Consider the following 27,996-nt stretch of genomic DNA (forward strand, 5'->3'; position numbering starts at 1 on the left):
ACGGCTCGCGGTGCGAGCTGCCAGTACGTGAAACACAAGTTGCGAGCCGGACCCGATAATCATTCCCTTGGGCTCTGTAGTGATGATAGAAGAACCATTAAATTCAAGCAAATGAAAATTATACTCTGAACAGGAGTGGGTTAACCTACGCATAGTTATTTCGAGAATAAAGTAGCTCGGACTAGAACGGGGTATGGAGTACGAGTACAGAATGACAGATGAAATAGCCGATCGGCATCAAGCGGGCAATTCCACTCCGCCCCGTATTCGAGGTTCAAGGTTCATACTTTCTGCAGGGTATCAAGATCAGTGGGACCGTCAAAAGTATTAAGCTCTTGATCGGCCTTGCATTGGGCCATGGCCATGGCCTTACCCCAAGAATGGCCTTACCCCAAGAACCAAGAACCAAGAACCAAGAACCAAGAACCAAGAAGAGTCATGGAGTGGGCTCCCCACAGGATTGCTTGTCTTGGATCTATTACTCCGTACTAGGTTCAAGTTGAGATCAGACCTTCCCATCCTCCACCTTCCGCCGTGGGCCTAGAAGTTTATTAACCTTTTGCTCCCGTACTTTCTTTCGGACTTTTGTATCAGTCATCGCCGCCTCTCATCTTTCTCTCTCATCTCCCCCTCGCCTCCTCGAGTACCACCACCTCCTAGCGATTCCCACCGGGCGCAGTCTCACATCCCACTAGCGACGTTAGCGGGGGCCATGCTTCACCCGGCCATGCTATCATCAGCGTGAAGAATTTACCAAGCGGAATATCCTAAGCGGACCCAGTGCACGAGGGACGAGCCGGCCGCATTTCTATTCCGACCTTTTCACCCTCAGCTTTCAGAGGCAGGGAAGCTTGTTCTCGCCTTCTTACCCACGGCCGTTGGATAAGCTCGTATCATGGACGCTAAGGATTCCTTCTCCGGGGGTTATGAGCAAGCACTGCCTGTGCTATCACGATCCCCCGCGACTGCGCCTTGGCCCGCCACCCACGATAATTCTCAACCTGATCCTCTTACCGTCCTTCCGACTACGAGTACGAGTACTCTTCCCCCAGCTGAGCCCTTGCCGATCAGTCCGGCCGCGCCGCCCGCGTCTCAACCGTCGGATCCACAATCATCGCAAGCCGCGCCGTCGGAAAAGACAGAGCGCAATGCGCCTGCTAAGGTCCGCAAGCCTCGCAGGGCTGCAAATGCATCCGCGGGGAAGTCGACGCTGTTCTGGGTCCATACGGACCCGGAGTCAGCGTCGGGGGGCACGAAGGAGGAGACGTTGAAGCGGATTCGGTCTCACGTCATGTCAGAACACAATCGGAAAAAGCGTCTGGAAAGCACCAAGCGGTATAAGGGCAAATCTTGGAAGCATCTTTCCTTCCAAACCCCCGAGACAGTACCCGGTACCATAGGGCCGTCCCCTCCTCCACCCTCGTCGTCGTCTTCGTCCTCGCATGGCTCCCAGTTTATCGACGAGTCAGATACAAAGCAGGAATTGACACCGGAGACCACTCCTCCTATCGACTACTATGCAAATGCATCGCAGCAAGGGTGGTTTAATGACGAAGTAGTGGAATACCAAGACCAATCGACCTCGCTTGCAACATGGTCGGTGCTAGGGTCAGGCGCCCATGATCCATTCAATACCGGACACACGCAGCTCACAGATCGAATGTTGCGACATTTGCAAAATTGTGAGTTATCACGCTATATACTACGTCCTCTGGGTATCTTTTGACTCAATTGACTAACGATTCTCATGGATAGTCCTTTGGGATCTAACACAAGAAGCACATCCATTACAAACCCGATATAAGCCCAAATTGCAGGCGCACTGGGCATCACTGATCCAGCGCGATCCCGCTGTCCTGCACGCCTCAATATGCGTGGCCACTTCCAATGCGGCTATGCAGCGGGGGGGAGTTGCCAGTTCGAGATCCGAATCAGACACGCAGCGACTTGGTGGTGGACACTTTTCATCACCGCGGTGAAACTATTCGATTGGTGAATGAGGGATTGTCGGATCCCGTCAAGGCCTCAAGTGACGAGCTGATTGCTGCGGTCTCTGCTCTTCTGACGATCGAGGTGAGTCTCAAATCAACACTTCAAGATAAGCATCGCACTTACAACCTTAGATCGCATCGGGAAATCCCGATTATCTCAAAATTCACCTGGCGGGCTTGCGACAAATGATCGGACTGCGTAAGAACTTTGCGGATGTCCCACCTGATGTCCGCTTCCAGATATCATGGTTAGTACCTTCATCCCGGGGACCATGTCACTAGCTAATCAAATTACACAGGACGGATATTCGAGTCGCCTGTATGGCAATGACAAGACCAATATTTCCTTTTGTCCGATCAAGTCGACCGATGGGGCTCACCCTCTCGCCGCCTAATGATGATATCGCTTTGCTCGCCACCCGCCTCCTCCCCCTGGTCAAAATCCCAGGAATTTTTAGTGATGTATTTGCCAAAATCATCTATGACCTTCTCGAACTCACCTGGTATGCGGAATGGATCAAGGGAAGCACTGGATACAAAAATTTCAACGAAGAGACCGAGGACTACTTCAATTTTGAAGTGGTGTATGTGGAGTACGCACTCCATTCAGACCGGTACACACCCACTGGCCAAGCCAAGGGCGATAATTCCATGGAGGGCTGTGTTCGCCTAGCCTGCCTGTGTTTCCACAACAGTGCAATCTGGACTTTCTATCCAATGATCGCACCGCTGCTACCAAAACCCATCACTGCCCTCCGTGCGGCGCTGGAAGCCACCATCCCATCCGGCGTCTTTGCCCTCTGTCGCGATCTGCTGATATGGCTACTCTTCATTGGTGCGGCATGCAGCCAAGTGATGCCGTCGGAACGCGCATTTTTTGTTTCGGAGCTCGCAACGGCTTGCCGTCTACATGGCGTGACGTCTTGGCAGGAAGCCCGGTCCATTCTCCTGGGTTTCTTCTACGTCGATCGTGCCCACCTTCATATGCTACGTCAGATATGGCAGGAGGTTCAGCTACAGTCGGATCTCTCGGCTGCGCGATGATACATGAGCATTTTTCTCCTCATTGAGACGGAAGTTTTAAACCTACTGGAACTATTGGAACCATTGAAACCCATGGAAACTCTCACCACTCTACCATCACCCCTCTCATGACATGTGAATGAAACCAGATACAATAATTGGCACATACTGCATGCTGAATACTACACGAGTAATGACCAAATGAAACAGTCTATTGAAAAAAGTATCTGCCTCAACTGTACGAGTAGTGAGTAGCACTCAATCAACGTATCAAAAGCACAGAACTAGGCAAACGCCGGCTGGCGCGGTTCAATCAGCACTTGCCAGCCGTGCGATCCACCAGGCTATAGATTACTCCCTGGGCTGCGAATGAGGAGCTAGCCAGATCACCGGGTGCATATTTACCCAGTCAGCCTAGCTAGAGATAAGGGTCATGGTGTTCAAGAACAAAGTCCCCCCCCCCCCTCCCCCCCCGAGCAATTGCCGAAGGCGCAGACCTCCCAGCAATACCATTCCACCAAAACTTCCCCCTTTTAACCAACAACACTCTACAAGGACCTATGTATCGCGATCAATGCGAACGTGAATCATGCACCAAAGTCCCCGGCCCATAAATAAATCAAAGAATTGCTCGGCAGGGACTCCACAAATGCCGACCGAACTATCGCCGACCCCTGAATGCCGAGAGTAGACCGAGAAAAGATCGGGTGGAGGTCGGCAAGCTCGGGACGGAATAGTAGGGAGCTTGGGGTGTGTTTCAGCTAGTAGTCTGACAGTCGGGCCGTAAGTCAAAAGAGACCCTTCATCCAGGGCCAATATTTTCTTGTTTTCTCTTTTTCTCTTTCCCTCTATTCCTTTGCCCTTTTCCCCCTCGAAAACTTGGAATAGAAAGATTACCCCTTACTATGTTTGAGTAACGGACCCAACCCCAATTCGGTAACTACATTCCATTCCCCATCCACTATTTGCGTCTGAAATTAGAGTTGACTTGACCTTCGCGCAGCAGACTTGCCCTCCAGTCCCCCTTTCAGGCCAAATTCCCGGTGTCTCAGTGATAATTTTAGTTATTACCCACCTTCTATTGGATATTAGGGTGTACCTAAAACCGAGTCGAAACGGAGGTACATACTCTTCTTGCTTTTCGAGGGGGAGTAGATCTAGTTGGGTACGGAGTACTCGTACCTGATCTACACTTACTTATAGCTGCCCATTCCCACGCATCTCTGGCTGGTCAGCAATGTTTACTTTTTTCGACTGACAGAATCTTTGGATGGTTCTTGGGTGATTGTTCCCATTCACCTGCTCCAATGGCTGATCTGCAGCTCATTTCTCTCGATTATACAGAGTACATACACATTAAGAAGTGTGTTTATCGTCTCTGTCATGAGATCCGGGTCTGCCAGCACTGGTGCGCACCTGGTCACTGCTTTTACGCAATGAACAAACAATCATAAAGACTAACTTGATCTTCCTTTTCTACTAACTGCCTAGACCAGGTTGATCTCCGTTAAGTCATGGCAGTCCGTGATCCGCCCTCGACGAACCAGTTCGCAAACCATCACAGCCCTGTTCAAACAATAGGGCGGCACAAGGCAAAGACAGGGACAGGGACAAGGATGGAAGAGCTACGGGCTACCAGGTACGTGGATTCGGAGAGAATTAACCATATAGGGTGAATTATTACAAGCCACGCGATAACAGGCAAGGAGACTAAATACAACAAGGAAATATGAGGGGAACGCAACGCGAACCACCCCTAATTATGTACTCGAGTCCGACAAAAGACACTTTTTGTTCTTCTTCGAGTCACGAGCATTTGTGCAAATGCTTCCCTCTCGAAAGACAATCCATCGATCATCAACGAAGAAAAGAAAAGCAAAGCTATGAGGAATACAGCCGAAAAAGAAAAATGAGAAACGGACACGCTCAAACGGTACTGCGATTCCATTGACGCCGACTAATAAAAGCCTTCGAAAGAGGAAATCCGCCCATATTCAAGTTACCAAGTCAAAATGACAAGGAAAACCCCATCACTTTTCAACCATAACCCTAGATGGCACGAGGGGTATCAGAAAACATTACAAACGCGCAACACAACGCGGCATTATCGACCATCCCTTCATTCCGTCATGATCGAGACGACACAGGGGACGAAATTTATGCCAGCTCACGGTCGGTCTTCTGGCGGCGCTCGCGGCCAGTGGCAGACCAGGGGAAGTGGGCAACGGGGATGATGAAGAAGCTGTTGCTGTTGTCGGCCAGACCAGCCAGGGCGTTGTACCAGGCGGCGAAAGCAGCCAGGAAACCGAAGAAACCACCAGCCTTCTGGATGCTGGCGTTGGGGGTGCCGGCCTCGTCGTGGTAGAGGTAAGCGATACCCAGCAGAAGGAAGGTCAGATCCAGGGTGAAGAACAGGGTGAAGAAGGCAACGGTGGAACGGAGGGTGCAGAAGACCAGGATGGTGGTGAAGATGAACCAGCCCAACAGGAAAAGACCCATGGAGTTTGCGAACGGGGCCAGGGTCGTAGTTCCATCAGCAGCCGTGGCCGTCAAACTTTTCTCGATTTCGAAGCCACCAGGAGTCAAAACAATGGCAAACGCGAGCCAGAAACCGCCGTACGAGGAGAGAGCAGTGGCACCGAAGGTGTTACCAACGGCCATTTCCCTGGGATATCGTTAGTGGATGCTTCGTTTCACGACTCGGGGGGGTTTCAACAACAACATACCACATGCCGGCAAGCAGCTGAACCAGACCACCGTAACCGAAAGCAAGACCGCAAACGATGTTGGGCGCGGTGAGGTCGCGAGCACCCATGTTGATGGCGCTCAGCACGAAAGTGGTCAAGGCGAAAGCGCACAGACCCAGAGGAGCAGGGTTGGCGAACTTGCGGCCCTCGACGGGCTTGTACAGACCGGGCTGGAACTCACCACCGAAGGCGGGGAGACGAGCCTCAGTGGTGTTGACGTGAGAGAGAGGGCCGTAGCCGAAGCGCGCAGCCTGGCGAGCGACCTCGTGCTCCTCGGCCGACATCTGCGGCTGAAGGTTGGTTGCGCCGGGCGCGGAGGCAGCACCGACGTCCTTCTCGAGGGAGCCGTTGTTGGTAGTCTCAGTGGTAGACATGATGATATGTGAAATTCTAAAAAGAGTTCACAAAAGGTATTAATTGAGAGGGTTGGTAAAAGGTGAGGTGGTGGAGGTGAAAAAAAAAGGTGAATTGAGCAAAACAAAAAAGGTTCAGCTTGCTGAACAATGGGAAGAAAGTCTCAATTGGAGATAACACAGTTAAATCGAAAAGAGGTGTGAAGGGGAAGAAAAGCGATCAAATCCAAAAGCCAATCAGCGCTGCTGGAAAGGATGGAAATAGAGATGAAGAACAGGAGGAAGGATGTCAAAGGTCAGGGGGCAAGAGCTAATATAAGTTCTTGGCCCGAGAACGACAACAAAACCGTCTTTGCCATTGGAAGCTCGGCTGAAGGACTCGGGACCCTCGCCGAAAAATCACTGGCCCAAAAAAAAGAAAAACACCGTTGGGGAAGAGCAGGGGCGAAGGGAGCGAAAGGAGCATGGACGAAAGGGAAAAAGTGGAGACAAAGTTACCTGTTGCTGTTGACCCGCTGAGAAGGATGGTCTCAATAAATTGCAATGATGTGCAGTTGGATGAGCAGGTCCCACCGACACTAACAGAGGTTAATTCAAGAGGAGATGGGTTCGAGAGTCGGAACAAGGCAGAAACAGAGAGGAAACAGAGAGAAAAAAAAAAAGAGGATCAAGGTAAACGGAAACCTGACGGGGTTTATTATATACGCAGCCACTGACAGCTAACACACCCATGGACAGACACTTTTCTGCATGAAGGCAAAAAGAAAAAAAAATTAATTAATTAATGACTAACAGCGTGGTGCTTTTGTTTGCGACAGGCCTAGGTCTTTGGTCCAGGGTACGGAGGGACAAGGGTTTTAGTTTACAGGTTTTACATGGGCTTAGCTTGAGGGCTCACACACACAGGAGAGAGACCTCATACATCCGGGGAGACGGCACAGCGGATAGACCGGGGATTGGATTGGCACTGGGGCATGGGGAGGTCAATCCGCGGGTACGAGACTAAACATTAACTGGTCACGGAGTTAAGGATGGCAACAGTAACCCGGAGAGAATAGAGTGAGTGTGGGGGGCAAACCCTTCCAGAGAAGAATAAGACTGGTTCAGAAGGCATGGAGCAGCGGGGTTCACTGGTTCAGCTCCCTCTGGTGATCACAGATCTTCGGGCAGGTGGGCCCCAGGGTCATTGCCAGTGCTAGAAAGGAAAAAGAAAAGGAAAAGGTGTTAAGGTGGTACTTGGCAATGGCAGGCCTGCTAGCTCGGGGAGAACCTGTGGCGCGGTATTGCGATACACCACTATACACCCTATACTGATGTTCTGTATTATTGATTACTCATGAATTATGGTTAAACTCGAACCTGTCCAACACCTTCCCGGCTAAAAATCCATCACCGACTCCACACTGCACTCCTTGCTAGTCCCAATTGATTTCTGTTGTGCTTGGCAGTGGAATTACATGTGGAATCCCTTGGTTTATGCACCAATCCCCTCTCACCACACTTTCATCGCCGACCTGGCCCTTGCTCGACATCATTCGAACCACCCCCATCCACCCCCCCAAAAAAAGGGGCAAAACGGAGAGGGGCAGATGGAACACGGCTTATCGCACGGTGCACCAGGTCCCTACGAAAAAGAGATGTAGCTCCAGCACTAAATCGTCTCGTCCCATCACGCGTGGAGTAGCAACGTCGCGGCCCCTCGCGGCCCTTCCGACCGCGACAGCGACAGCGGAAATCCTCATTAAACTGGTCCTGGTCTCGCGCTTGCTTTGATTGAGATGGTCCTTGATAGACTTTGCACGACACGGCCGGGATGTCGCACCATTCAACTTCGGCGCTGCCACTAGGCCATGACAGGCCATCGGTCCGGTAACTAGGCTGTGTTTTTTTTTTCTCTTTCTCGAAAGAGATCCTCACACACAAACTGGCGGAGAGCCACACATGGAGATCGACGTGGACCTTGATGCACACTAATTGACCTAGCCAGTGTCTTGTTTTTCTTTTCTTTTTTTTACTTTCATCATCCTTTATTTGTGTGCGTCCTCCATTCCGTATCCCCATCGTGATTGTCCCGGAGACGCGATTCCGGTGGGACAGTTCAATCCCAAAATGCTCTTGTGCAGGACCTAGATCATGCTGTGGACAGTCGGTGGACTCGACCTTGAACCACTTGTGGATTCCCATGGTGGGTGTTGCACACATGCTACGGATTCGGCCCGCCCTAGGCTCCCCAGCAAAGGAGCTTGCTCCATTGTTGTGACACCGACCGTGTATCAGATTGGCTCACTCCATAACAAAGAGAGCTTGATTTCGAATGGGTCCTCGTAAGCTCCTAGTTCCACACGAACACGAGGACGAGGCTCGCGGGAGAAATGGGAAAAAAAAATCTTTTGGGTTAATGCCATGCGAATGCGGCCAGTTGTCCCTTTCTCAACGTGGCTACGGTGAGAATGTCGTGTCAGGAGCTGTTACATAGCCATGCACGCCGTCAGACGTGGGCCATCTACAAATCGCTAGTCTACCCGTAGACACACCTCAACCTCAAACCACCCGTTAGCGAGACGAACTAGATCGAGATTGTCGAGAATAGAAATCTCTTCATCGGGTGTTCATTGGCACGCCGGAGGTGCAATTACAAACTTCCCTTCCTTGGCTAATGGTTCACCAGATATGATTGATGGAGTTTCAAGACTATTGATACACGCATTAGATGGCGCATCAGACTACTGCAATAATTAGCCTAGTCAGCCCACCAAAGTAGTCAGCAGGTGGCGGCCGCCCAGTGGCTTGCCATGAAATTAACAAGCATTGTTCCGTAACTATTGTGGAAGTGTACAAGCTAAGATTCAGATAAATTAATTTCTGCTCCGTACCCTGCATTAGTACAGTAGTAGAAGATATTATCACTAATTGTCAACATTAGCCTCACTTCAAACAACCCAATTTCGTTTTCGCATTTATCCGGTTCGGTAGCTGGGGTCGAAGTCTATACATGCTAACTAGTGCTCCGTACGCGTTAACACATGACTTAGGAGTGATTATGGAGGTACTTGTGCACAGGGCTGAAGGATCAGGATCAGGATTGCAGGCCGCCCTTGCGGCCCCCAGTCGATCATTGTTCATACATAATCTCTCCGCATCCTCTCCGCAATGAGACATACTTGTTTTAAGGTCAACCCCAGATTGCTTGTCTTTGATGGAAGTTGGGGTAAATCTAGCTAACATCGCTTAGGAGTGCGGAGTAGACAGTACTCGGTTAGTTATCCACCGTTCTATACTTTGTACAGATTCTTCACGATGACGCAAATTCATCTCTGCTTGCGGAGCTTCCCACGTGGAAAACTCACCTGTTCGTAGCTACCGAACTCTCTATTCCAGCCTTACCAAAGTTCGAGAAAGAACCGAATCATGACGGAAAATACGGTATTTGACTTTCAATAATGGGCGATGGCCCTTAAGGTTTCTAATTAATCGCCACCCCCGGATCTAGCAATAGTAGAATGAAAAGAAGAAAAATCGAATAAAAACCTACTCTCCAGTCCAAGCCTCCAAGCCTCCAAGCCTCTAAGCATCCAAGCCTCCTCATGCCACAACTTCCGTTCTCCCGCTTACGAACCAGATTTTAGGAATCCTCACGATCTTCAGCCATCCTTCTCCCCACATGCGGTGCGATCAGGCCATGTGCGGGGAGAGCTCTTCCGGCTCTGCACCGAGCAAGATCAACATGCATGGTATTGGCGACAACTCCAGAATTATTGAACAGAACCACTGTTTTCCCCACATTTATCTCATCTGACCGATCCTCTGTGCGGGGGGAATGAGCCCATTGAGTTCCCCTCTGCCTCCTCACCAACGAACCACAGTCTGCGACCGCACAAGCCGAGTCCGACTTGACATCATTGACGGCACGACAGTGGCTGCACGCCGCCGCCGCGAGCCGTGCCATGTACATGTGCGTGTGGTGCCACGCCTGTCCGTCTATCCGGCGTTTGAGCAACATGCGACGTACGTATTCCCGGCGAGCCAGTAGAACCAATGGAATGGAACAGTATACTCGGCACCATGAATACCCCGTCTGGGGTCATGAATAGGACCCGGGGGGTATCTTTTCCCCCGCCACCTTAACCAGATCCGGGATCACGGGGACTCCATCCCCACGAACCGTGGAACTGTGGATGGAAAGCCCGTGAGGCAGGTTTTTCACCTTTACCGATGCCGAGAATATTGCTAGAAAGTTGCTCGTTTTCGGCTCGGCGGAGCGGAACTCTGGGCTGACTATCCCACGGTTATGGTTATGCCATGATTTTCCAATGTCTGCTGATGAGCCACAAATGGTGGATCCCCCGGCCGCACCGGATATCCCCCAGACAAAGCAAAACGAAGAATGATTATTTGGTACGGCCGAGATATGCAGAATTCTTACTGGCAAAAGAAAGTGTTGGGGTCGATGGTGTCATGCGGGGGAATTACTAAAGCTAATGAATTGGGATAGGCCAGGTCAAATACAGACTCAACCTACGTATGGAGACTACTCAGTAGTCTGTGCATCTGCAGACACACTCGGTGACGATTGTGCCCAATGCCTGGACAGCTGTAGCACAAGCTACCAAGTAAAGCTAATAAAAATGCAGCTCAGCTCAGCTCAGCTCCCAAAAACAGAGTCGTGGAGCTCTGGATCCTGCGATGATCATCGCTCTTTGCAGCGCACCAGGGAAATCGCTCATCCTGCGGTGAGCTCTGGTCTCAAAAACAGGTCTTGGATGAGGTCACAACAGCGATGACAATCCATGACAATCCATCACAATCCATCACATCAATCCTGAGTCTGTTCATTCTATGTATCGAGCTAGCCATCCTCTTGTCAACACAGTCCAACTTGATCAACCCACCCTACTCAACTATTGCAACTTCACTCTGATCATTGATCTAAACAACACTCGTACTCACAGAAACCGCTCACTTCATTATAGCTGAAAGATTTTATGAATTCCTCCAGCTTGATTTATCACTGACTCAACCCCCTCGCAGCAACTCGTCGTGCGGGGTTTGCAGCAACCGTCGCTTCATCTGCCGCACCTTCCTCATCAGGCCTAATAACCACGACGCGTCGACCATTGAGAAGCACCTCGGATATCTACCATATCTTCCATATCTACCATATCTACCATATCTGCCACCTCTGGTATATTTAGCATACCCTAGGGTACCTGGTCACACTATCTGCCGCTCTGCCCTCTCAGATTTGGCATCGAGAGGATAATCGCAGCCAACCATGATCTGGGATGTTCTCCCCTGTCTGTGCACCTCTCTCAATGGCGGAATATCCCGTCTTCCCCGCGTTCTCGCTCTATCTGTCCGGGAACAAGCTTCTACATGAGGAATCGCCGCGGCTGTTATCAGTCGTTGGATGGCCCAGGGTTGTAATTGAGCTCAACCGAGGATAGTGATAATGCTACTCTAAAGATGCACTGACGATGGAGCGGGGAAGGAGGGGGGATATCAAAATGGGTTGCCCTCGCACTGGCCGAGATGAGCTTCTTTTTTTGAGCGTTCGAATAGTTTCTTTAGCTCGAAGACAGCAATTGAATGAGTCTACATTTTTGAAACATGGGAGTCCCCGCAGAGAAACACGACCACCCGGTCCGCAATGATGGTATGGACATTGACGTGAAGAATGGGATCATCCAAGATGAAAAGGCAGACGCTGCCCTCGACTTTCTCCGCGCGGAGGATAATATCGATGCGACAGAGGTAGATGAGAAGGCCCTCGTTCGCAAGATTGACTGGATGATTATGCCGCTCATGTGGGCGGCGTATAATCTGCAGTATCTAGACAAAGTGCTCAGTAGGTGCTCAATAGGATCAACAAAGATGCCACCTTCTCATTCTAATACGTCGGTTTCAAAAGTCAACTATGCCTCAGTCATGGGGCTGTTGAGCGATACAAATATGCGCACCAATGAGTTCTCTGACCTGACCTTGGCCTTCTACGTGACATACCTCGTCTTCGAATTACCCACTGGTTTTCTCATGCAGCGGCTACCAACAGCGAAATATTTGGGACTGAACGGTACTACGAGCCCAGACATTGTTAAAATGGAAATGGAAATTGACCGATCGATCTAGTCACCTTGTGGGGTCTGATGACCACGTTGAACTGCACCGCGAAGAATTTCGGAGGATTGATGACTCTCCGGGTGCTGCTGGGATGTTTTGAAAGTTCAATTGCACCAGCGTGAGCAAAATCTATAATTCAGCATTTAAGAGACTATCATCTTCTAACACCCTTCCAGGCTCATCCTCATCACCTCCATGTGGTACAAACGAAACGGTATACCTCTTCCATACCCATCACCCATACATCCTCTAACACTCTGAACTGAACAGAACAACCCAAACGAATGGGAACTTGGTACCTAGGTACAGGAACCGCCTCAATAATGGGCGCACTAGTCGCCTACGGCCTCCTCTTCTACACAAACGACCAATTCAAAGCCTGGCAAATAATGTTCCTAATCTTCGGCCTCATAACCATCGTCGTAGGAATCTGCATCGTCATCTTCCTTCCAGATAACCCCATGACATCGCGCCTAACCCACGCCGAGAAGGTCCTCGCCATCGAACGCCTCCGCGAGAACCGCACAGGTATCGAAAACAAGCATTTCAAATGGCACCAATTCGTCGAGATATTCTGTGATCCGCAAACATACCTGATCGTCATCGTCGTGGCCTCAATGAATATCTCCAACGCAGCCGTGAGCAGCTTCACCTCACTCATAATCAAGAACATTGGCTTCACGACGAAGGAAACAGAGCTCTTGAATATCCCCAATGGAGCAGTGAGCATTGTCAGTATCGTGACGGCCTCATACTGCGCCTCGCGATATGATCAGCGCTGTCTCTGCGTCATCGCTTCGCTGACAATCGGTCTACTCGGCGGCTGTCTCCTCGCCTTCTCGCCAAAGGATATGAAAGCAGCTCAGTTAGCAGGTAATTACCTAACACAAGTCATCGGATCCGCCTTGCCAATATTATACTCCCTCGCCGGCGCCAATGCCGCCGGCCACACTAAGAAAGTCACCATGAACGCCATTCTCTTGATGGCCTTCTGTCTGGGTAATATTCTGGGCCCGCTCACGTTCCGCACGAAGGACGAGCCGACTTACATCCCTGCGAAGATTGCGCTTGTCGTTACCGTTGCGCTGGCTATTATATTTGCATTTTTGTTGCGCTTCTATTATGGGTGGGAGAACCGGCGTAGAGATGCGCGCCATGAGGGTGAGGTGCATCAGGAGAATTCGGAATTCTTGGATTTGACGGATCGGCAGAATAGGGAATTTCGGGTATTTTATTCCTTTCTTCCTTTCCCTTGATGGGGCTGTTTGCGATTTAGACTGTGGTTGCTGACTTGCCTCTAGTATAAGCTTTGACTGGGGGGTCGTTTGGGTGGTCTATACTTTCTTTCGTCTTAGACAGGATCACAGTCTTCTTTGGATCGACGTAGATAACGAACTTGTCATACTTGGTAGAAAGATGAACTCGAGAAGCAGTTTATATCATGCATTCATTTAATTTATACTAGGTATATAACAAGAACAACAGATTTAGCCTTAGCCAAACAGTGATCCACTCAACGCTATGCAAGAAGCACATTTAAATCTAACCCACGAGAGGCCCCTAAGCCCCTACTTGGGTAGTCTTAAACTCAGGGCTAAAGTCCCAATCTATATAGCCCTTAGATGACCCGGCATTATAGAACGTATCCCGGTCATAAGGCACAAGCGGGACATTAGCCTTGAGTCGGAAAGGCAGATCCGGGTTCGACGTCCACGGCCGACCAAACCCAATAATAGCATCATACTGCTGATACTTGCCATCAATAGCCTCCAGAGCCGTATCAGCCTTATAACCACCAGCAATAATAACCGGCGTGGCATTTCCATACGCCTCCAGGAAGAACTCCAGTCCATCGGAGGTCTCCTCGATGTCGGCATTACCCGCAACCCGGGACTCGACAATATGCGTATAGGCAAGCTTCAGCTTAGCCATCTCCGAGGCCAGATAGGTGAATTGAGGAATCGGGTCGGCCATGCGCATTCCTGGAAGGTACTGAAGGGCGAGAATCGGATACCCGTACGGTCTGCGCCAATGGCATCAACCACGGCCCGAGTGGTCTCCAGCGCGAAGCGAGCGCGGTTTTCGACGCTGCCGCCCCAAGCGTCGATGCGCTTATTCGAGACATCCTGGATAAACTGGTCGATCAGGTATCCATTTGCACCGTGGATCTCGACACCGTCGAAACCAGCGGCGACGGCATTACGCGCGGCTTGCGCATAGTCTTGGATGTAGGTCTGGATCTCGGACTCGGAGAGTGGGCGCGGCTTGGCTGCGCCCTCGCCGGCAGGGATGTCGCTTGCGGAGACGACGTCGTAGTCGCCTAGTTCGGGGAGGTAAGTTGGGTCTGTGACGCGGCCGAGTGCCCAGAGCTGGAGGTAGATGTAGGAGCCCTTAGCGTGGACGGCGTCGGTGACTTCCTTCCAGGCGGCGATCTGGGAGTCGGTATAGATGCCTGGTACGGCTCTGTAGCCGCCGGCTTGGGGGGAGATGATGGTGGCTTCGGTGATAAGAAGGGTTCCTGGTGTTGAGCCGCGCTGCTCGTAGTATTCCTTCACCATGGGCAGCGGGTTGTGGTCCTCGTCGACACGAAAACGAGTCATCGGGGCCATGGCCAGGCGGGTGGAGAGCTCCATGCGCCCGACCTGGATGGGTTTGAAGAGCTTGCTCATTGTGAGGTGTTTTTGTTCAAGTTGTGATCTGGAAATTTGTACTCCGTAGATATACTGCAATGGGTATGGGGTAGATTGAGTGTATGCTTTAGTATGTCAATTGACGCCAATGAAGAATGAGCTGAAGTAGTAGATATTGAGGTGCACACGGAGTTCTTATATTCGATAAATGTTCCAAGGTTCAAAGTTATCTCTAGATTTTAAAATGGTACCCAGACCCACATGGCTGATTTCCAAGCAGCCCTGAGCCGCGAGTTGCGAAGAATTCACCCACAAAAAGTCTCCGAAGTGGAGAATCGGCAGATTCAATCCCGACCGTCTATCCGTAAAGAGAGTTGAGTCTTCGATAGGCTTCTAACTTGAGAATAGGTATCACTGTTATGACTCGCGGGAAGAAGCAATTGGATTTATTTCGGGGATACCGGGACTAAAAGCGACGCTGACAAACCGTCGTCACACTGTACAATGCACATGCAAGGTTATACTCATACTTCCACCCCCGAACTTGCGAAGGAAAGAATAAAGTAACACAATCACTAATCGCTAATCCCTGCAACGCTGATTTCCCTGGCCCGGCCAGGTAGGTGGTATCACGAAATTGACAAATATGGCTAAAAATACTCCGATTACAAATCCATCATGATCTCTCCAGCTGTCGTGCCGTCGATTCTAGTTGCGCATTGAAACTCTGGATTTGGTGGAGGAGACCACCTTGTGATCCAGGGGCGCGGCAGCTTACTTCCTCAGCCACACTCCGAAGTAAGAATTCGAGCTCCGTTGAAGATGACTCGGTCGATGGTGACCCGCGATATTGGCTGCGGTCGAGTGCAAGCTCGAGGCTGTGGATGGAATTGTTGATAGTAGAACGTGTCTGTAGTTCAATCGTCAGTCAGAGTTCCTGGTAATATCCAGGTGAATAGCAGCAACAACTTACCGTTTTCTCATTCTCCTTCTGCATGTGCCTGCTGCGCACCCGGTCCATCTGTAGAGCGATACCTTCTCGCTCCCGCCGCACCTGGTGTAGGTGGCTCCGCATTTCCATCATGTCGCGCTTCGCCTTCTTGAGTTGCACACCAAGCACGAAATTGCTGTCCAAAATTTCACTCAAGTCTAACAGGCGGCCGTCCAGCTCCATGCCAAAGGTCTCGACAGCTTTGCGTTTGCGTGACCATTCAGCACGTCGCGCGGCGTTTGTTTCGTTCTCAATTCCTGTTTTCAGCGTCGTGAGCGTCTTTTCTAAGGTCTCGCGACAAATCTGGCTCAAGACATCGGCAGGATTGACGCCTCCGCGATTTGGAAGCCTGGCCTTCTGGTGGGTCGAGGACTCATCGGTAGGCCTGTCTCCTTCCTCTCCAGGGTCATTTTCGGAAATATCAAAGGCACCCAGTGCAGAGGCATTAACAAGTCGATGAATGGTAACAGGAACAGTCTCTCCACGAGGTTCCCTTGGCTTTCGCTGTGTTGGGCGTGATATTTCGGCCTCTGTCTCGGCCTCTGCCTCCGGTAGCTCTTGTGGAGGAGGCGCTTCTGTTCCTGTTCTTCGGTTGGCTTTCTTTCCTTGGCCGCGACGCTGCTTTGGTGGTTCGGGTTCCGCCGCTCGTTCCGGCTCCTGGGGCGCCTCTTCTTGTTGCGTCTCTGGCTCTGCCTGTTGCTCGAGAGCACGTTTGGATTTGCCCCCAGATCTACCCTTGCGGGACTTCGACTTTGCAGACCCCGCCTCTGGTTCTTCATCAACCTCGGGGTTGGGCTCAGGTTCAGGCTGGGTCTTCTTCCTCTTTGCTGGCTTCCGCGTTTGGCGTGCAGCTGTTGTAAATGATTCACCGGCAGTTGGCGCAGAATCCGCTGGGCTCTGAGATTGTGATTCTGTCTCGATATCATTCGAATCCTTCGCAGGTGAAGGTTGTCTGCGGGGGCGCTTGCCTTTGGCGATATTGTTGGGCTGGACTTGCTGATCTTGCTGATCTTTCTGATCTTGAGACTCAGATGCCGTATCCGGTGGTGCCCCCTCTATGCTTGGTGATTTGGAGCGATTGCTATTGACCTGAGCCGCCACTTCTCTCGTGGCCTTCCTCCCTGTCGCCGCCTTTGTGCGTGTCCGCTTGCCATTTACGGCAGCGACAGATGCATCGCGGTCGGCTGTAGAATTTGCCGTAGAGGCGTGGCTAGCCTCGGGTGCCTCTACAGAATCATTGGGCGTTTCTTGCACATTTGACTTAGGTTGTTTTTCCCTCTTGGACCGAGGCGAGATAGATTTCCGCGGGGCTTGCTCTGGCTGGTTGTCTGCAGTTTCTTGGTCAGGTCGGATTGGCGATTTAGGTTTCTGTCGTTTCCTTGACGATGGCTCATTGGGTTGAGCTTCTGCTTCGATCTGTGGGGATTTGGACTTTGATAATCGGGTCCGGCTGGGTGCTATATCGGGGGTGGGAGTCTCTATCTCTTTGCCATTGACAGTCGAGGTTCCAGCCTCTTCGGTTCTCTCAGGTACATGCGTCTCTGGAACAGGTGGAGATGGTACGGGCACATTGTCCGCAGTTTCCTGCTGGGGTGCCTCCGTTAGGGCTTTCACACGCCCGGCTTGTGTTTCTGAGTTCGCTGTAGGTGGCAAGTTTCCATGCGGGATATTTTCAACAATTTGTGAAGGTGTGTCTTTTTTCGCGCTAGGGGGGGTCTTCGATATGGTCAATTCGGGAATCAACCAGTAAATAATGAATCATGGCGTAACCTACTAATCTTCCGTCGCTTGTTACTGCGAATTTGCTCAGGGACGTCGTCAGGTGGTATGTCATATGCAGAAGGACGCTGCGGGCGATTATTACGCGCACTACCTGGTGTGCGCTGAGGGTTGTGTGTCTGCGACTGGGGTTGCGACGAAGCTCCCTGGGGCGGCAGAGTTGAAGCTATGGGAGCAGGTTCGGTTTGCGGCGGTATTATGGTCTCAGGTATGATAGCAGGCTGTTCAGGCTCTGGGAATCCAAGGCTTGGTCCTCCAAATGAAAATCCAAAGTTGATCTCCTTGGTTTTGCGCGTCCTATGTCCGAGGAGGTTAGCCAAAGCCTCTGTGTTATGGTCTCGCGGGGGAGGGGCGCGTACGCAGCTCCGCGCTGGCGCATTTGTTGCCGCTCCTCGCGCGCTATAAACCATTAGCTATAGTTCACACGGCATTTCACATATCGCGCACGTACTGGAGTCCATTGTTGAGGAACGGCGCCGAGAAAGACGCGTCGTGGTGGTGAAGAGTAAAAGAGTAAAGATAGAAGCGCCAACGGCGGTCGGGGCCCAAGTCGATCGGGGCCGATCCATTTTTGTGCCGACTTCTCCGCAACGCTTTGCTTTGCGCCTTTCTTCACTTCTCAAATTCAGACGCCCGCAACTATACTTTTTCAACAATGGGCTGGTTCTGGGGAAACAATAAAGATGACCCTGTCAACAAGCTTGACCCGGGCCTTCGTGAGTACCTGGAGCAAGAGACGCCCAGCAAATATGAACCTGCGCCCAATCTGAAGCAGCCAACACCTCCCCCCACGCAAACCCAGACGCAGACGCAGACGCAAACCTCCGAACAGAGCGATCAGACGGAGGATAAATTGCCGGCCGCTTCATTATACCAAGATGGTCGCTACGCGCACCTGTGGAAGACCTATAAACCGCTGGCTGGTGCGGAGGAGGACGCTGCCGCTGGCGGGGCGAGTCGAGTGATCGAGAAATTCAAGGAGCGTGGAGATACAGTGCAGCGGGCGGCGATGGAAAATTGTGCGCTTGAGCATGAAGCCTTGACACTATGCTTCCAAACGGGCAATTGGCGCAAGCAAATTGAGTCCCGGTTAACGAATTGCGCCGCGGAGAACGGAACATTTTCGCGATGCTTCGTCACCCAGAGTGTAAGTGGATCTCTGACCGATATGCCATGTTCTATGGTCTTGATACAATACTAACTATGCGAAGAAATTCCTCCAGGCTCTAGGCTACGCCTCGTCCTTCCAACAGGATGCCGAAAAGGAGGAGCGGATCCAGATGCACGCGGACAAACTTTACCACCAGATGCTCAACTATGAGAAACGTGTAGAGGAGGCCAAGGCTGCTGGTCAAGAACCACCACCTCTCATGTCGCTCTTCGATCCCAAGCAGGCACCCAAGACCAGTGGCAAGCGATCTGATATCGATATCCCAAGTGGTGTCGCCGTTCCGGAAGGGTTCAAACCTTCGAAACCAATCCACCAGTTAACACCACACGAGCGAGAGCTAGAGATTCGAGCCCACAATGCACAATTAGAACAACACAAGCTCTATGCGGAGGAGGCCGCACCCTTCATGAGGTCTCACGAGGAAAGCCGGGCTAAGCGGAAGGAGAAGATGACCAGTTGGTTCGGCGAGAGCATTGGAAAGTGGCTCGGATGATCAATTGAGGGAATTTTACGTGAAGTGTATTTTTATCTTAAACTTGAAGCTCCAATTATTATTTTGTAACTTATGACCTCGGATGATTCACCATGGTAACCGGGGGCGTTGTGGCTATTTGCCGCTTTAAATCCAAAGCCCCTACTAGTAGTAGTCTTTGAGCAGTCGGATTCCCTGGTAGATATTACTAGTACTAGATACCCAGGTAAATTATTTTCTACCTAGGTATGTTCTACATGTAGTATAGACTACTGCCTAGTAGTAGTACAATTCAGTCTTGTGGGTGTTCATGCCCACCTGGGCAAGCTATAGCTACACTACCTAGGTAGGATACATATATATCACTCATAGTCCAGTCACAACACATCATCCATCACGTTCCGGTTGACTTTTAATAGACTCCACTCCATAAACCTTACCTTCAGGATACTGGTATCACTTAAGCTGATAAATAGGGTCTGCTGCTTCTAGTTATAACCTAACTAGATCGTAATTTAAGGCAAATTCTACCTCGTGGAGGCGTTGTCGATCGCCATCAAATCGGGGGCTCGTCAGTGGTGGTGGCTATCTAATCGTGTTCCGGTCGCGTTCCCAGCCCGCGCAAACCAAACTCGAGGCATCATCACTGTCACTCACTCCCTCGCCCTTCTTTCTCTTTTCCTTCCCCCTTCTTCTCCCAAAAATACCCTCTCAACCTATTCTTCTTCCTCTGTCAACCCCTTACCGATTCCCCTCGCCTATCCAGGTCGTGGATCTGCCAAACAACCCCCCATCAACCGACTGGCACGAGCGAAACCCCCATTGAATTCGCCGAACCCGCGGTCGAAATCGTCCCTAAACACCTCTTGACGATAGATCTCCTCGATACAACGGTCCTTGAAAGCAGCTCACGGAGCTACGGTGCCCACCATGAAGGCCTCCCCGTTGCTTATCTCGTGGCACAATGACAATGCTCCCATTTACTCCGTGCATTTCGATCCCAATGGCAAGGGCCGCCTCGCGACGGCTGGAAAGTAAGTGCACAAAGAATACATCGCTGGAAACCATTCACTGACTTACATTCATTAGTGACAATAACGTTCGAGTACGCCCCCATAGTTCCCCGATATCCTATTTATGCCCTCCTTGTCTGACACTTTACAGCTATGGCGAGTCGAATCGACCGGGGAGGAACGAAATGTTACATACTTGAGCACGCTCTTGAAGCATACACAGGCTGTCAATGTGGTTCGTTTTTGTCCCAAAGGTAGGACTCCCCCAAATCCGACATCATCAAAGCCACACCAGATCTGACACCACATACCTAGGCGAGATGTTAGCATCTGCTGGAGACGACGGCAATGTTCTACTTTGGGTTCCATCTGAGATGCAAACACAGCCCGGACTTGGAGAAGACCGATCGGATGACAAGGAAACCTGGCGAGTGAAACACATGTGCCGTTCGTCCGGGGCGGAGATCTACGACTTGGCCTGGTCGCCCGACGGTGTTTTTATCATGACAGGGAGTATGGACAATATCGCTCGGATCTACAATGCTCAAAATGGTTGGTGTCTCCGATGTTATTAAATAATACTAAACTTAGCAGCTAACAGTGAGCTTTGCAGGGCAAATGGTACGGCAGATTGCCGAGCACTCTCACTATGTCCAAGGCGTCGCGTGGGATCCGCTGAATGAATTTGTGGCAACTCAGTCATCAGATCGATCGGTTCATATCTACAACCTGAAGACTAAAGATGGTCAATTTACATTGACCCCGCATGGCAAGGTTCTTAAGATGGATCTGCCAGCGAAACGTTTAGCCTCCAGCAGCCCTGCTCCCCCGGAGCCGACAAACAGACCACAGAGCAACACAAATTCATTTGCTATTGCTTCGCCTGCCCCGTCTACTCCAGGAACCCCAATGGCATCAAATCTGCCAATGGATCCTCCCCCAGTCTCCCACAGTCGCCGTTCATCCTTTGGATCCTCTCCCTCCATTCGACGCTCCGCCTCTCCTGCGCCATCCCTGCCATTGCCCGCAGTGAAACCTCTTGAGGTTTCGTCTCCCAGCCTTCTGGGTGGACTCGGAGTGAAAAATGCCAGCATTTACGCCAACGAAACTTTTACATCCTTCTTTCGGCGACTGACCTTTGCCCCCGACGGAAGTTTGTTGTTCACGCCGGCTGGTCAATACAAGACCAGCCATGTGTCAGCGACGGATCCTTCAAAGACGACAGACGAAATCATCAACACAGTGTATGTGTACACACGAGCCGGTTTCAACAAACCTCCAATCTCTCACCTTCCAGGCCACAAGAAGCCGTCAGTCGCTGTCAAGTGCTCTCCGATCTTCTACACTTTGAAGCAGAGTACTCTACCTGCCAAGCACATCACCTTGGATACATCATCCGAGGGAGACATGTTCCCCCCGTTGCCAGACTCGGTTGTTCCCGCTGCTGCGTCGTCCACCAGCCAGCCAGCTATGGATCCACCGGCCTCCACACCGATAGGTGGTGAAAAGGCCCAACAAACTTCCAAGACAGCCGAAACGCAGGGCAATGAAAGCACGGCGGGTCCTGTATTCGCGCTTCCATACCGCATGATTTACGCCGTAGCTACACAGGATGCTATTCTAGTATACGATACTCAACAGCACACCCCCTTATGCGTTGTCAGTAACCTGCATTTTGCGACCTTCACAGACTTGACATGGTAAGCACTTCATTTAATGTGTCTAGGAATTCTCTTATCTAACAAAACATAGGTCAAATGATGGCTTGACGTTGATCATGAGCTCATCTGATGGCTTCTGTTCTACTCTATCCTTCGCACCCGGGGAGTTGGGTCAGATCTACACAGGACCTACGGGGCCAGCTTCAAGGGATCCTACCCAAGTCGGCTCTGCAACTCCGACGAACGTCACTCCCCTCGCTACCCCTACACACCTTCCGTCTCCCATCAAGGCCACACATGTACCAGTACGCAGTGGAACGCCTTCAGCGCCTGCAGCTCAAGCACCACCAGCTAGCCCTGCTCGTTCCAACTCGGCGTGTTCCCAATCATCTCAACAGCAAGCGAATGTGGTCAACAACCCGACACCGACCCTTGGGTCTGTTCCTCTCGTGACAGCTACTCACTCCGCGCAACCACTTCCACTCACCACCCCGCCCCAAACACCCATGCCGACCGCAACCCCAAGCGGAACGGCGACTAGTACAAGCAGTGTCCTAGGCAAGCGTGAAACCCGAACTGCCAGCGAATCCGAGAAAGATGAGAGCAAGGGTACTGAATCCGACGCTTCAGCCCAGCAACCGAAGAAACGCCGTATTGCACCAACCCTCATTTCTGCAGGAACCGCAGGAACCGACTCGGCCTCAACTTCAAAGGATCCCAGTTAAAACCCACAAAATTCCGAATGACTTTTCTCGGATAGTCTTCAAAAACCCTCGATCTTAGTCGAATGCATTGACTCGACAACGAAGCATAGTCCTTCCAGCTGATTACGGCTACTTTCATGAATCATGTTCACACCTCCCTCCTCCCCGCGCCCCTTTCCTACTACGCAAGCCTGGAATTCTATCATTCTAGGCCCTCATCTCGCTCTCCATCCATGTATCTGACAACCTTATGCTTTGATCTGCGAGCTCTCTGAACCCAATCGCGCATGATGTGCTATATTTCAAACCATTTGATCCTGTTTGCTCACATTTATCCTGCGATTGTATCTCATTTTCGTAATTTCCTTTTCCAATCTCCTACCTCATTTCACATTTGTTTCTCTTTTTTCCCATCCCCATGAAGTTCTGGCGCGGCGCGATCATCATTGCTTTTGATTGTTTTAGCTCCTGATGAGTGTTCTATCGTTTTGTTTTGTGCGATCATGTTCATGTTCATTTTCATTTTAGAAGGATATGATGTTTCAATTCCTCAGCTCCCTTTGTTTCAACAAATATTATGTACTTTGCCCTCTGCCCCCCTCTCCTCGGGTCGCTGTCGGATTTCATCTTCCGGTTCGGATCTAACGGTGTGAGTGATATTGAGATTGACTAGTAAAAAACGAGAGGAAAAAAAAACCCCTTGAAATAATTTTCTCCATTTCTGCATGTAATCACCATAGGATAATGCTAACACAAAATATTGCTTAATGCTAACTACTAGTAAGACCCGGGAGGATGCTGGCCAGGCTAACTATATGATCTAGCTAAGAAAGGCATAGCTGATCACCACCGCCACCAGCTTGAAGATCTTTCCTCTCGGTCACTATGTAGAGGCAAGAGAACGGAGTACATCCAATAAAGAATACGCATCCGGCAACCTAACTTTCGCCTCAGTAGCATGGGCCCCTGCAGTCAAAATAGTAACCGCCACCGGTGCAGCATCCCGCTTCAACACCAAGCGATTAGCCCAACGGAACAACGCCTCATCGGCCCTGGCACCACCAGCCACAAAGACAAGCTCGAAAAATTCTGTTTTCCTATCAATGGGAGAATGATTCAGGATCCAAGATGCGGCCGCGGCTTTAGATGCGTAAAGTGGTTCGACACTGACGGCTCCAACATCGCGTATAACACGGATTGCTTCACGGCCTCGCGCGCCGTTGATTTGGTCTGCGAGTTCGGAAGCTTTTCTTGAGGCGGTGTCTTTGTCTTCTGCGTGGGCGAAGTGAAATGTTAGTGTGCACCGGCGTTCTTCGATGATGCTTCCTTCTGTGCGCTCGGCGAAGTATGCGATTACTCTTCGGATCCCGGCATGCCAGTGTTGGGTGCGTGTCGTGTCTACTAGTGAAGACCAGGTGGTTGTACCTGGTAACTTGACGAAGCAGCCATTTTCCGCGATGATTCCGAGAGTCTTTGGTAGGCGGTTGGAAGTGGAGTCTAGTTGTTCTGGGCTGCGGTTACTGGTCAAATAGACCGTGTTCTTAGGGTCACTGACTAACGACTCGAGAACGGTGATCACTTCCTCTGAGGTGTAAGTAAGATCTGTATGTGTCGATGTGACAAAAGCTGCGCCGTCTTCTATGAGGAGGAGGCGGGATTGGGAGGCATTGTAGGTATTTTGGAGGTTTGTGATCTCGAGTGGGTGGATAGCATGAGCAAAGCGTGACTGTTGCATGCCGTGAGCTTCGACAAGTGCGGTTTGTAGGGACGAGTACCAGGCCAAGGCTGTAAATGGCGTTTTACGCTCTTCAAGATACTTCCAGTTGCGCTTCTTTTGCTCTGGAGTCATTTCGAGGGCTTTGTTGATGGCCTCAGCGCATTGCTTATAATCCCATGGATTGACGATGAGTTCGTGACCTTGGAATATAGCTGCACTGCCGGTGAACTCGCTGAGGATAAGGGAGCCGTATTTCTGTAAGGATATTTCGCCGTCTTGGCAATGGATGAAGTCATGGCTTGTCAAGTTCATACCTTCGCGGAGGTTAGTAGCCATGAAAATTTCGGCAACACTCAGTAAAGCCAGAAATTGGGCGTAGCTGATATCTTGCTGGAGCAGGACCAGAGGTTGATGAGTGAGGGTTGAATATACCGAATTGATTCTCATCGCGATCTTCGAGACTTGCGCTTCGAGCTCTGGTATGTCGGAGACTGAAGCTGTGACCTGTACTAGTACCACCTAATTTGCCGTCAGCTCGTGTTAAAAAATAAAATTGAGAACAAGCTCACCTCGTCTCTCCATCGAGGGTACGTATTCAAGAACAGCTCGTAGGCCATGAGTTTCTGCTTGATCCCCCCCAGGAGCATCCAGGCGATCTCGCGCCACAATCAAATGTTTCCCCTTGTACCTCTGAGCAATACTCGAAATCCAAGCCTTGACTTCGATAGACTGACGCAGCAGATTAAGAGACTCATAGTCGATACCTAGCGGTTGGCTCTTGACATACACGAAGCGGTTATCGATTTGAACTCCATTGACCGAAACCTCCAGCCTCCGAAGCCGACTGCAAGAATGAAGAAAATGATGACAGTATTCCTTTGTTTGGAACCCAATTAGATCTGCACCAAGAAGTCCATCTAATAGGGCCTCCCGGGAATTCAAGCAGCGAAAGACTTCCGAGGAAGGGAATGCCGCATGCAAGAAGAACCCGATCTCCGCGGTGGGCAATCTCTTTCTCAGCAAACCGGGTAGGGTAAGTAGATGATAGTCATGTATCCATATGCAGTCTCCAGGCCGCCAGTTCCTTGCTATCGTATCAGCAAACGCCTCGTTGACTCGGAGGTACTGCTTCCAAGAGTAATCATCATACTCTGTGTGTCGAGGACTCTCCTGCATCTGATAATGCAGAGCAGGCCAAAGCACTGCTCGACAAAAATGGGCATAATGGCCTTCAAACTCACTGTCGCTGACGAATACGCTTAGCGATTCAAATTCTTCTCTTAGGGCTTCCTCGATGACCTTCCAAGTCTTCGGCTTGAGGGAGTCGGTTGGCATGCCCAGCGTTCCTACCCACATTTTATCCTGCAGGACACCCGCCTCCTCTGCGGCATGGATGGCATTCTGAAGACCGCCGTGACCTTGCTCAGCAGCCTTGACAGCCCAATCATCATCCGCCAGCATTGCCCGAGGGCTTCCAAATGGGTCCTTGTTCACAATACCTGGAGCGCCATCTAGGAAGGAGTCTCGGGACTCCTGGTGTGAGCATGGACGACTTAGAATAGATGGCTGGGGGGAAAATGTTGCCTTTGAACGGGGCTGGTTGAATTTGCGACTTTGGCCCCAGGACACAGCCCGAGGCTCACTGGGCCCGGGTCCGACTGGATCATCGGCTGTGAGGATTTCGCCTGCGGATCGTGAGTCGTAGCCCTTGAAGATCTTCTCATCATCAGTTGTCGCTCCGGGAGTCAGTGACAGGCTGCTGGATCTGGGGCGAAGCTTGCGCCGGGGATCGGGCTGTCGCCCATCTATAGGGCCGAGGCCCGAGTTGTCCACAGCGGAATAGCTGGGCGAAGGTTTCCGCTGACGCCTGCCAATTCGACGGGAAGATTCAAAGTCAATGGTATAAGGGAGAAAACTGGATGGCGGGATGTGAGGTGGTGGTCAGCGAGAAGGGGGACATGCTACATACAGCGATGCAATGAAAACCGTCATGGTTGGGTGGCGTGAGCTTGAGACGAACCGTGACAATGAAAGTATCACAGCTGGTGTCGCGTAGATATGATGGATAGGGAACTGTTGATGAAGTGTTGGGAGGTGAAAGCGTTCACTGCTAGCCGAGGGCTCGAGGCAGCCGAGTGGTGTGGTTGGTGTTTAGTATAGATCACCAACTCGTAGCTTCCCGTCATGTTCGGCTATACCACGGTCTGATTTAACCAATTATTCCAGTTCTCTCTCTTCATATTCGGCTTGTACTCCTTCACAGCGCTCTCTGAACGCAGTATCGAGTCACCAGGTTTCCATTGCGTTCCGGGCGAGCCCATTTCATTGCTGGTCACGGTTCCTCGACAAGGATGGATGCTCTCCTAGACCGACAGTCTCTGTAGAACTGGATTAAATACTAGTAGTACGTCGTAGTTGGTCACACAATATTGTCCCGTGGAACATTGACGATTCCAAGTTGTTTCGAATAAACTTTGAACTATAGGATCGCTGGCGCAGATCATCCAACATCTGATCTCCTTATGCTTCTAAGTTTAATGAACACAGTTTTTAGCTTTGATCATATGTTTCTTGGGGCTCCGGCACGAGACTTAGTAATTATTTAGCTTCTAGAACCAAGGACTGTCAATTATGTTACAGCAAATGTCTGAGCTCACACGCTATTCCAATAGCCTAAAACGACCACAATGACGAAGCTCTTGCTCCCATATTGCCAGGCAGTGCTATATATAACAAGGCATTAGGTATCGCGAAATAGGCGCATACAAACCACGCAGCTATCGATTTTTAGATCACGGTCGGCCGCTGGTGACAGACTTTGGATATGAAGAACAGAAAAGTTCGTCCTAAACCGGCAAGCCCCCGACACTAAAAAATCGCGCATATAAATTAGGATTGAAAAAGCCGACGCTAACACCGCTATCGAAGGGAGCATACGGAGTAGAGGCAAAAGAGATTCGTCAGCTGAGATAAAGGATCACTGGAAGGAGAAACATCTTTCGCAATGATCAACCCGATCAGCATCGGCATTGTCGTCTTGCAGCGTCGATCCTAAAAGTCGCATCAGTGCCGGCATCACGCTGCATTCGCTGACGAGGCGCCGCGCCTTTTCGTCCGGCCCCTCTTGGGAAAGAAAATGTTTTCTGCGAGGTCAGTAGACCTTTCGGTTAGATAGACCCGCTACATAGTATCATCGGCCCGGTATACTTGCGACGACGCAGCGAAGCGAAGGAGCGTGATAAGCGGGGTTCAGCCAAACGAGCTTGCAGTCACAAGGCTGAGTGAAAAAAGTGAAAATCATCATTTTTTCCACAAAAGAGGTAGGAAAAGTTGTCGGTTAGATCCTCAAATCACAGGGTAATCGGGCGAAACGTAAGTCGCTGAGCGGACTCGAGGCTGACGCGGAAGGTGAAGCTAACGTGCGGTAGTGCGCGCTATGGGTGGACCAGGATAAAAAGAAATCCCGACGAGCTTGAGTACAGCTATTTTCATCTGTACATAGCTTCTCTTTCTACGTCATGGATTCGTTCCCAGTGAAAATCGAGCGGAACGAAGCGAAGAGGTGGTGCGTGCTTCGACGACGCTTCATGGATCTTGGGAGGAGCTCGATAAACATCTTTGCCGAGA

The 27,996-nt window shown here is 50.8% G+C and overlaps 8 protein-coding genes across 8 annotated transcripts; 4 read left to right on the top strand and 4 right to left on the bottom strand.

Annotated features, from left to right (window-relative positions):
- Positions 1-895: 895 nt before the first annotated feature.
- On the top strand, positions 896-3,035 carry N7481_003922 (uncharacterized protein; the record flags this gene model as incomplete). Its single annotated transcript, XM_057263141.1, has 5 exons — positions 896-1,682; positions 1,756-1,874; positions 1,936-2,073; positions 2,124-2,239; positions 2,291-3,035. 5 exons carry the CDS (start codon positions 896-898, stop codon positions 3,033-3,035), a joined length of 1,905 nt encoding a protein of 634 aa, XP_057124802.1.
- Positions 3,036-5,171: 2,136 nt separating this feature from the next.
- Positions 5,172-6,135, bottom strand: N7481_003923 (acetate uptake transporter family protein; the record flags this gene model as incomplete). The annotated part of the gene is made up of 2 exons (XM_057263142.1): positions 5,172-5,679; positions 5,741-6,135. 2 exons carry the CDS (start codon positions 6,133-6,135, stop codon positions 5,172-5,174), a joined length of 903 nt encoding a protein of 300 aa, XP_057124803.1.
- A 5,586-nt stretch (positions 6,136-11,721) lies between these two features.
- N7481_003924 (putative MFS transporter) lies at positions 11,722-13,487 on the top strand (the record flags this gene model as incomplete). The annotated part of the gene is made up of 5 exons (XM_057263143.1): positions 11,722-11,959; positions 12,023-12,184; positions 12,241-12,349; positions 12,408-12,445; positions 12,502-13,487. 5 exons carry the CDS (start codon positions 11,722-11,724, stop codon positions 13,485-13,487), a joined length of 1,533 nt encoding a protein of 510 aa, XP_057124804.1.
- A 304-nt stretch (positions 13,488-13,791) lies between these two features.
- N7481_003925 (alkene reductase) lies at positions 13,792-14,900 on the bottom strand (the record flags this gene model as incomplete). The annotated part of the gene is made up of 2 exons (XM_057263144.1): positions 13,792-14,213; positions 14,252-14,900. 2 exons carry the CDS (start codon positions 14,898-14,900, stop codon positions 13,792-13,794), a joined length of 1,071 nt encoding a protein of 356 aa, XP_057124805.1.
- A 637-nt stretch (positions 14,901-15,537) lies between these two features.
- N7481_003926 (uncharacterized protein) lies at positions 15,538-18,092 on the bottom strand (the record flags this gene model as incomplete). Its single annotated transcript, XM_057263145.1, has 4 exons — positions 15,538-15,771; positions 15,835-17,557; positions 17,623-18,030; positions 18,079-18,092. The coding sequence occupies 4 exons, from the start codon at positions 18,090-18,092 to the stop codon at positions 15,538-15,540; spliced, it is 2,379 nt and encodes a 792-aa protein (XP_057124806.1).
- A 194-nt stretch (positions 18,093-18,286) lies between these two features.
- Positions 18,287-19,295, top strand: N7481_003927 (uncharacterized protein; the record flags this gene model as incomplete). Its single annotated transcript, XM_057263146.1, has 2 exons — positions 18,287-18,778; positions 18,843-19,295. The coding sequence occupies 2 exons, from the start codon at positions 18,287-18,289 to the stop codon at positions 19,293-19,295; spliced, it is 945 nt and encodes a 314-aa protein (XP_057124807.1).
- Positions 19,296-20,204: 909 nt separating this feature from the next.
- Positions 20,205-22,673, top strand: N7481_003928 (uncharacterized protein; the record flags this gene model as incomplete). Its single annotated transcript, XM_057263147.1, has 6 exons — positions 20,205-20,308; positions 20,364-20,379; positions 20,439-20,541; positions 20,603-20,839; positions 20,901-21,987; positions 22,040-22,673. The coding sequence occupies 6 exons, from the start codon at positions 20,205-20,207 to the stop codon at positions 22,671-22,673; spliced, it is 2,181 nt and encodes a 726-aa protein (XP_057124808.1).
- Positions 22,674-23,535: 862 nt separating this feature from the next.
- N7481_003929 (trehalose-6-phosphate synthase) lies at positions 23,536-26,361 on the bottom strand (the record flags this gene model as incomplete). Its single annotated transcript, XM_057263148.1, has 3 exons — positions 23,536-24,878; positions 24,939-26,284; positions 26,339-26,361. The coding sequence occupies 3 exons, from the start codon at positions 26,359-26,361 to the stop codon at positions 23,536-23,538; spliced, it is 2,712 nt and encodes a 903-aa protein (XP_057124809.1).
- Between the last annotated feature and the right edge of the window lie 1,635 nt (positions 26,362-27,996).

Source organism: Penicillium waksmanii (genome assembly GCF_028829765.1).
Source record: "Penicillium waksmanii strain IBT 27052 chromosome Unknown utg000004l:1.0-5674109.0:1.0-5678898.0, whole genome shotgun sequence".
Lineage (NCBI taxonomy): Eukaryota > Fungi > Ascomycota > Eurotiomycetes > Eurotiales > Aspergillaceae > Penicillium > Penicillium waksmanii.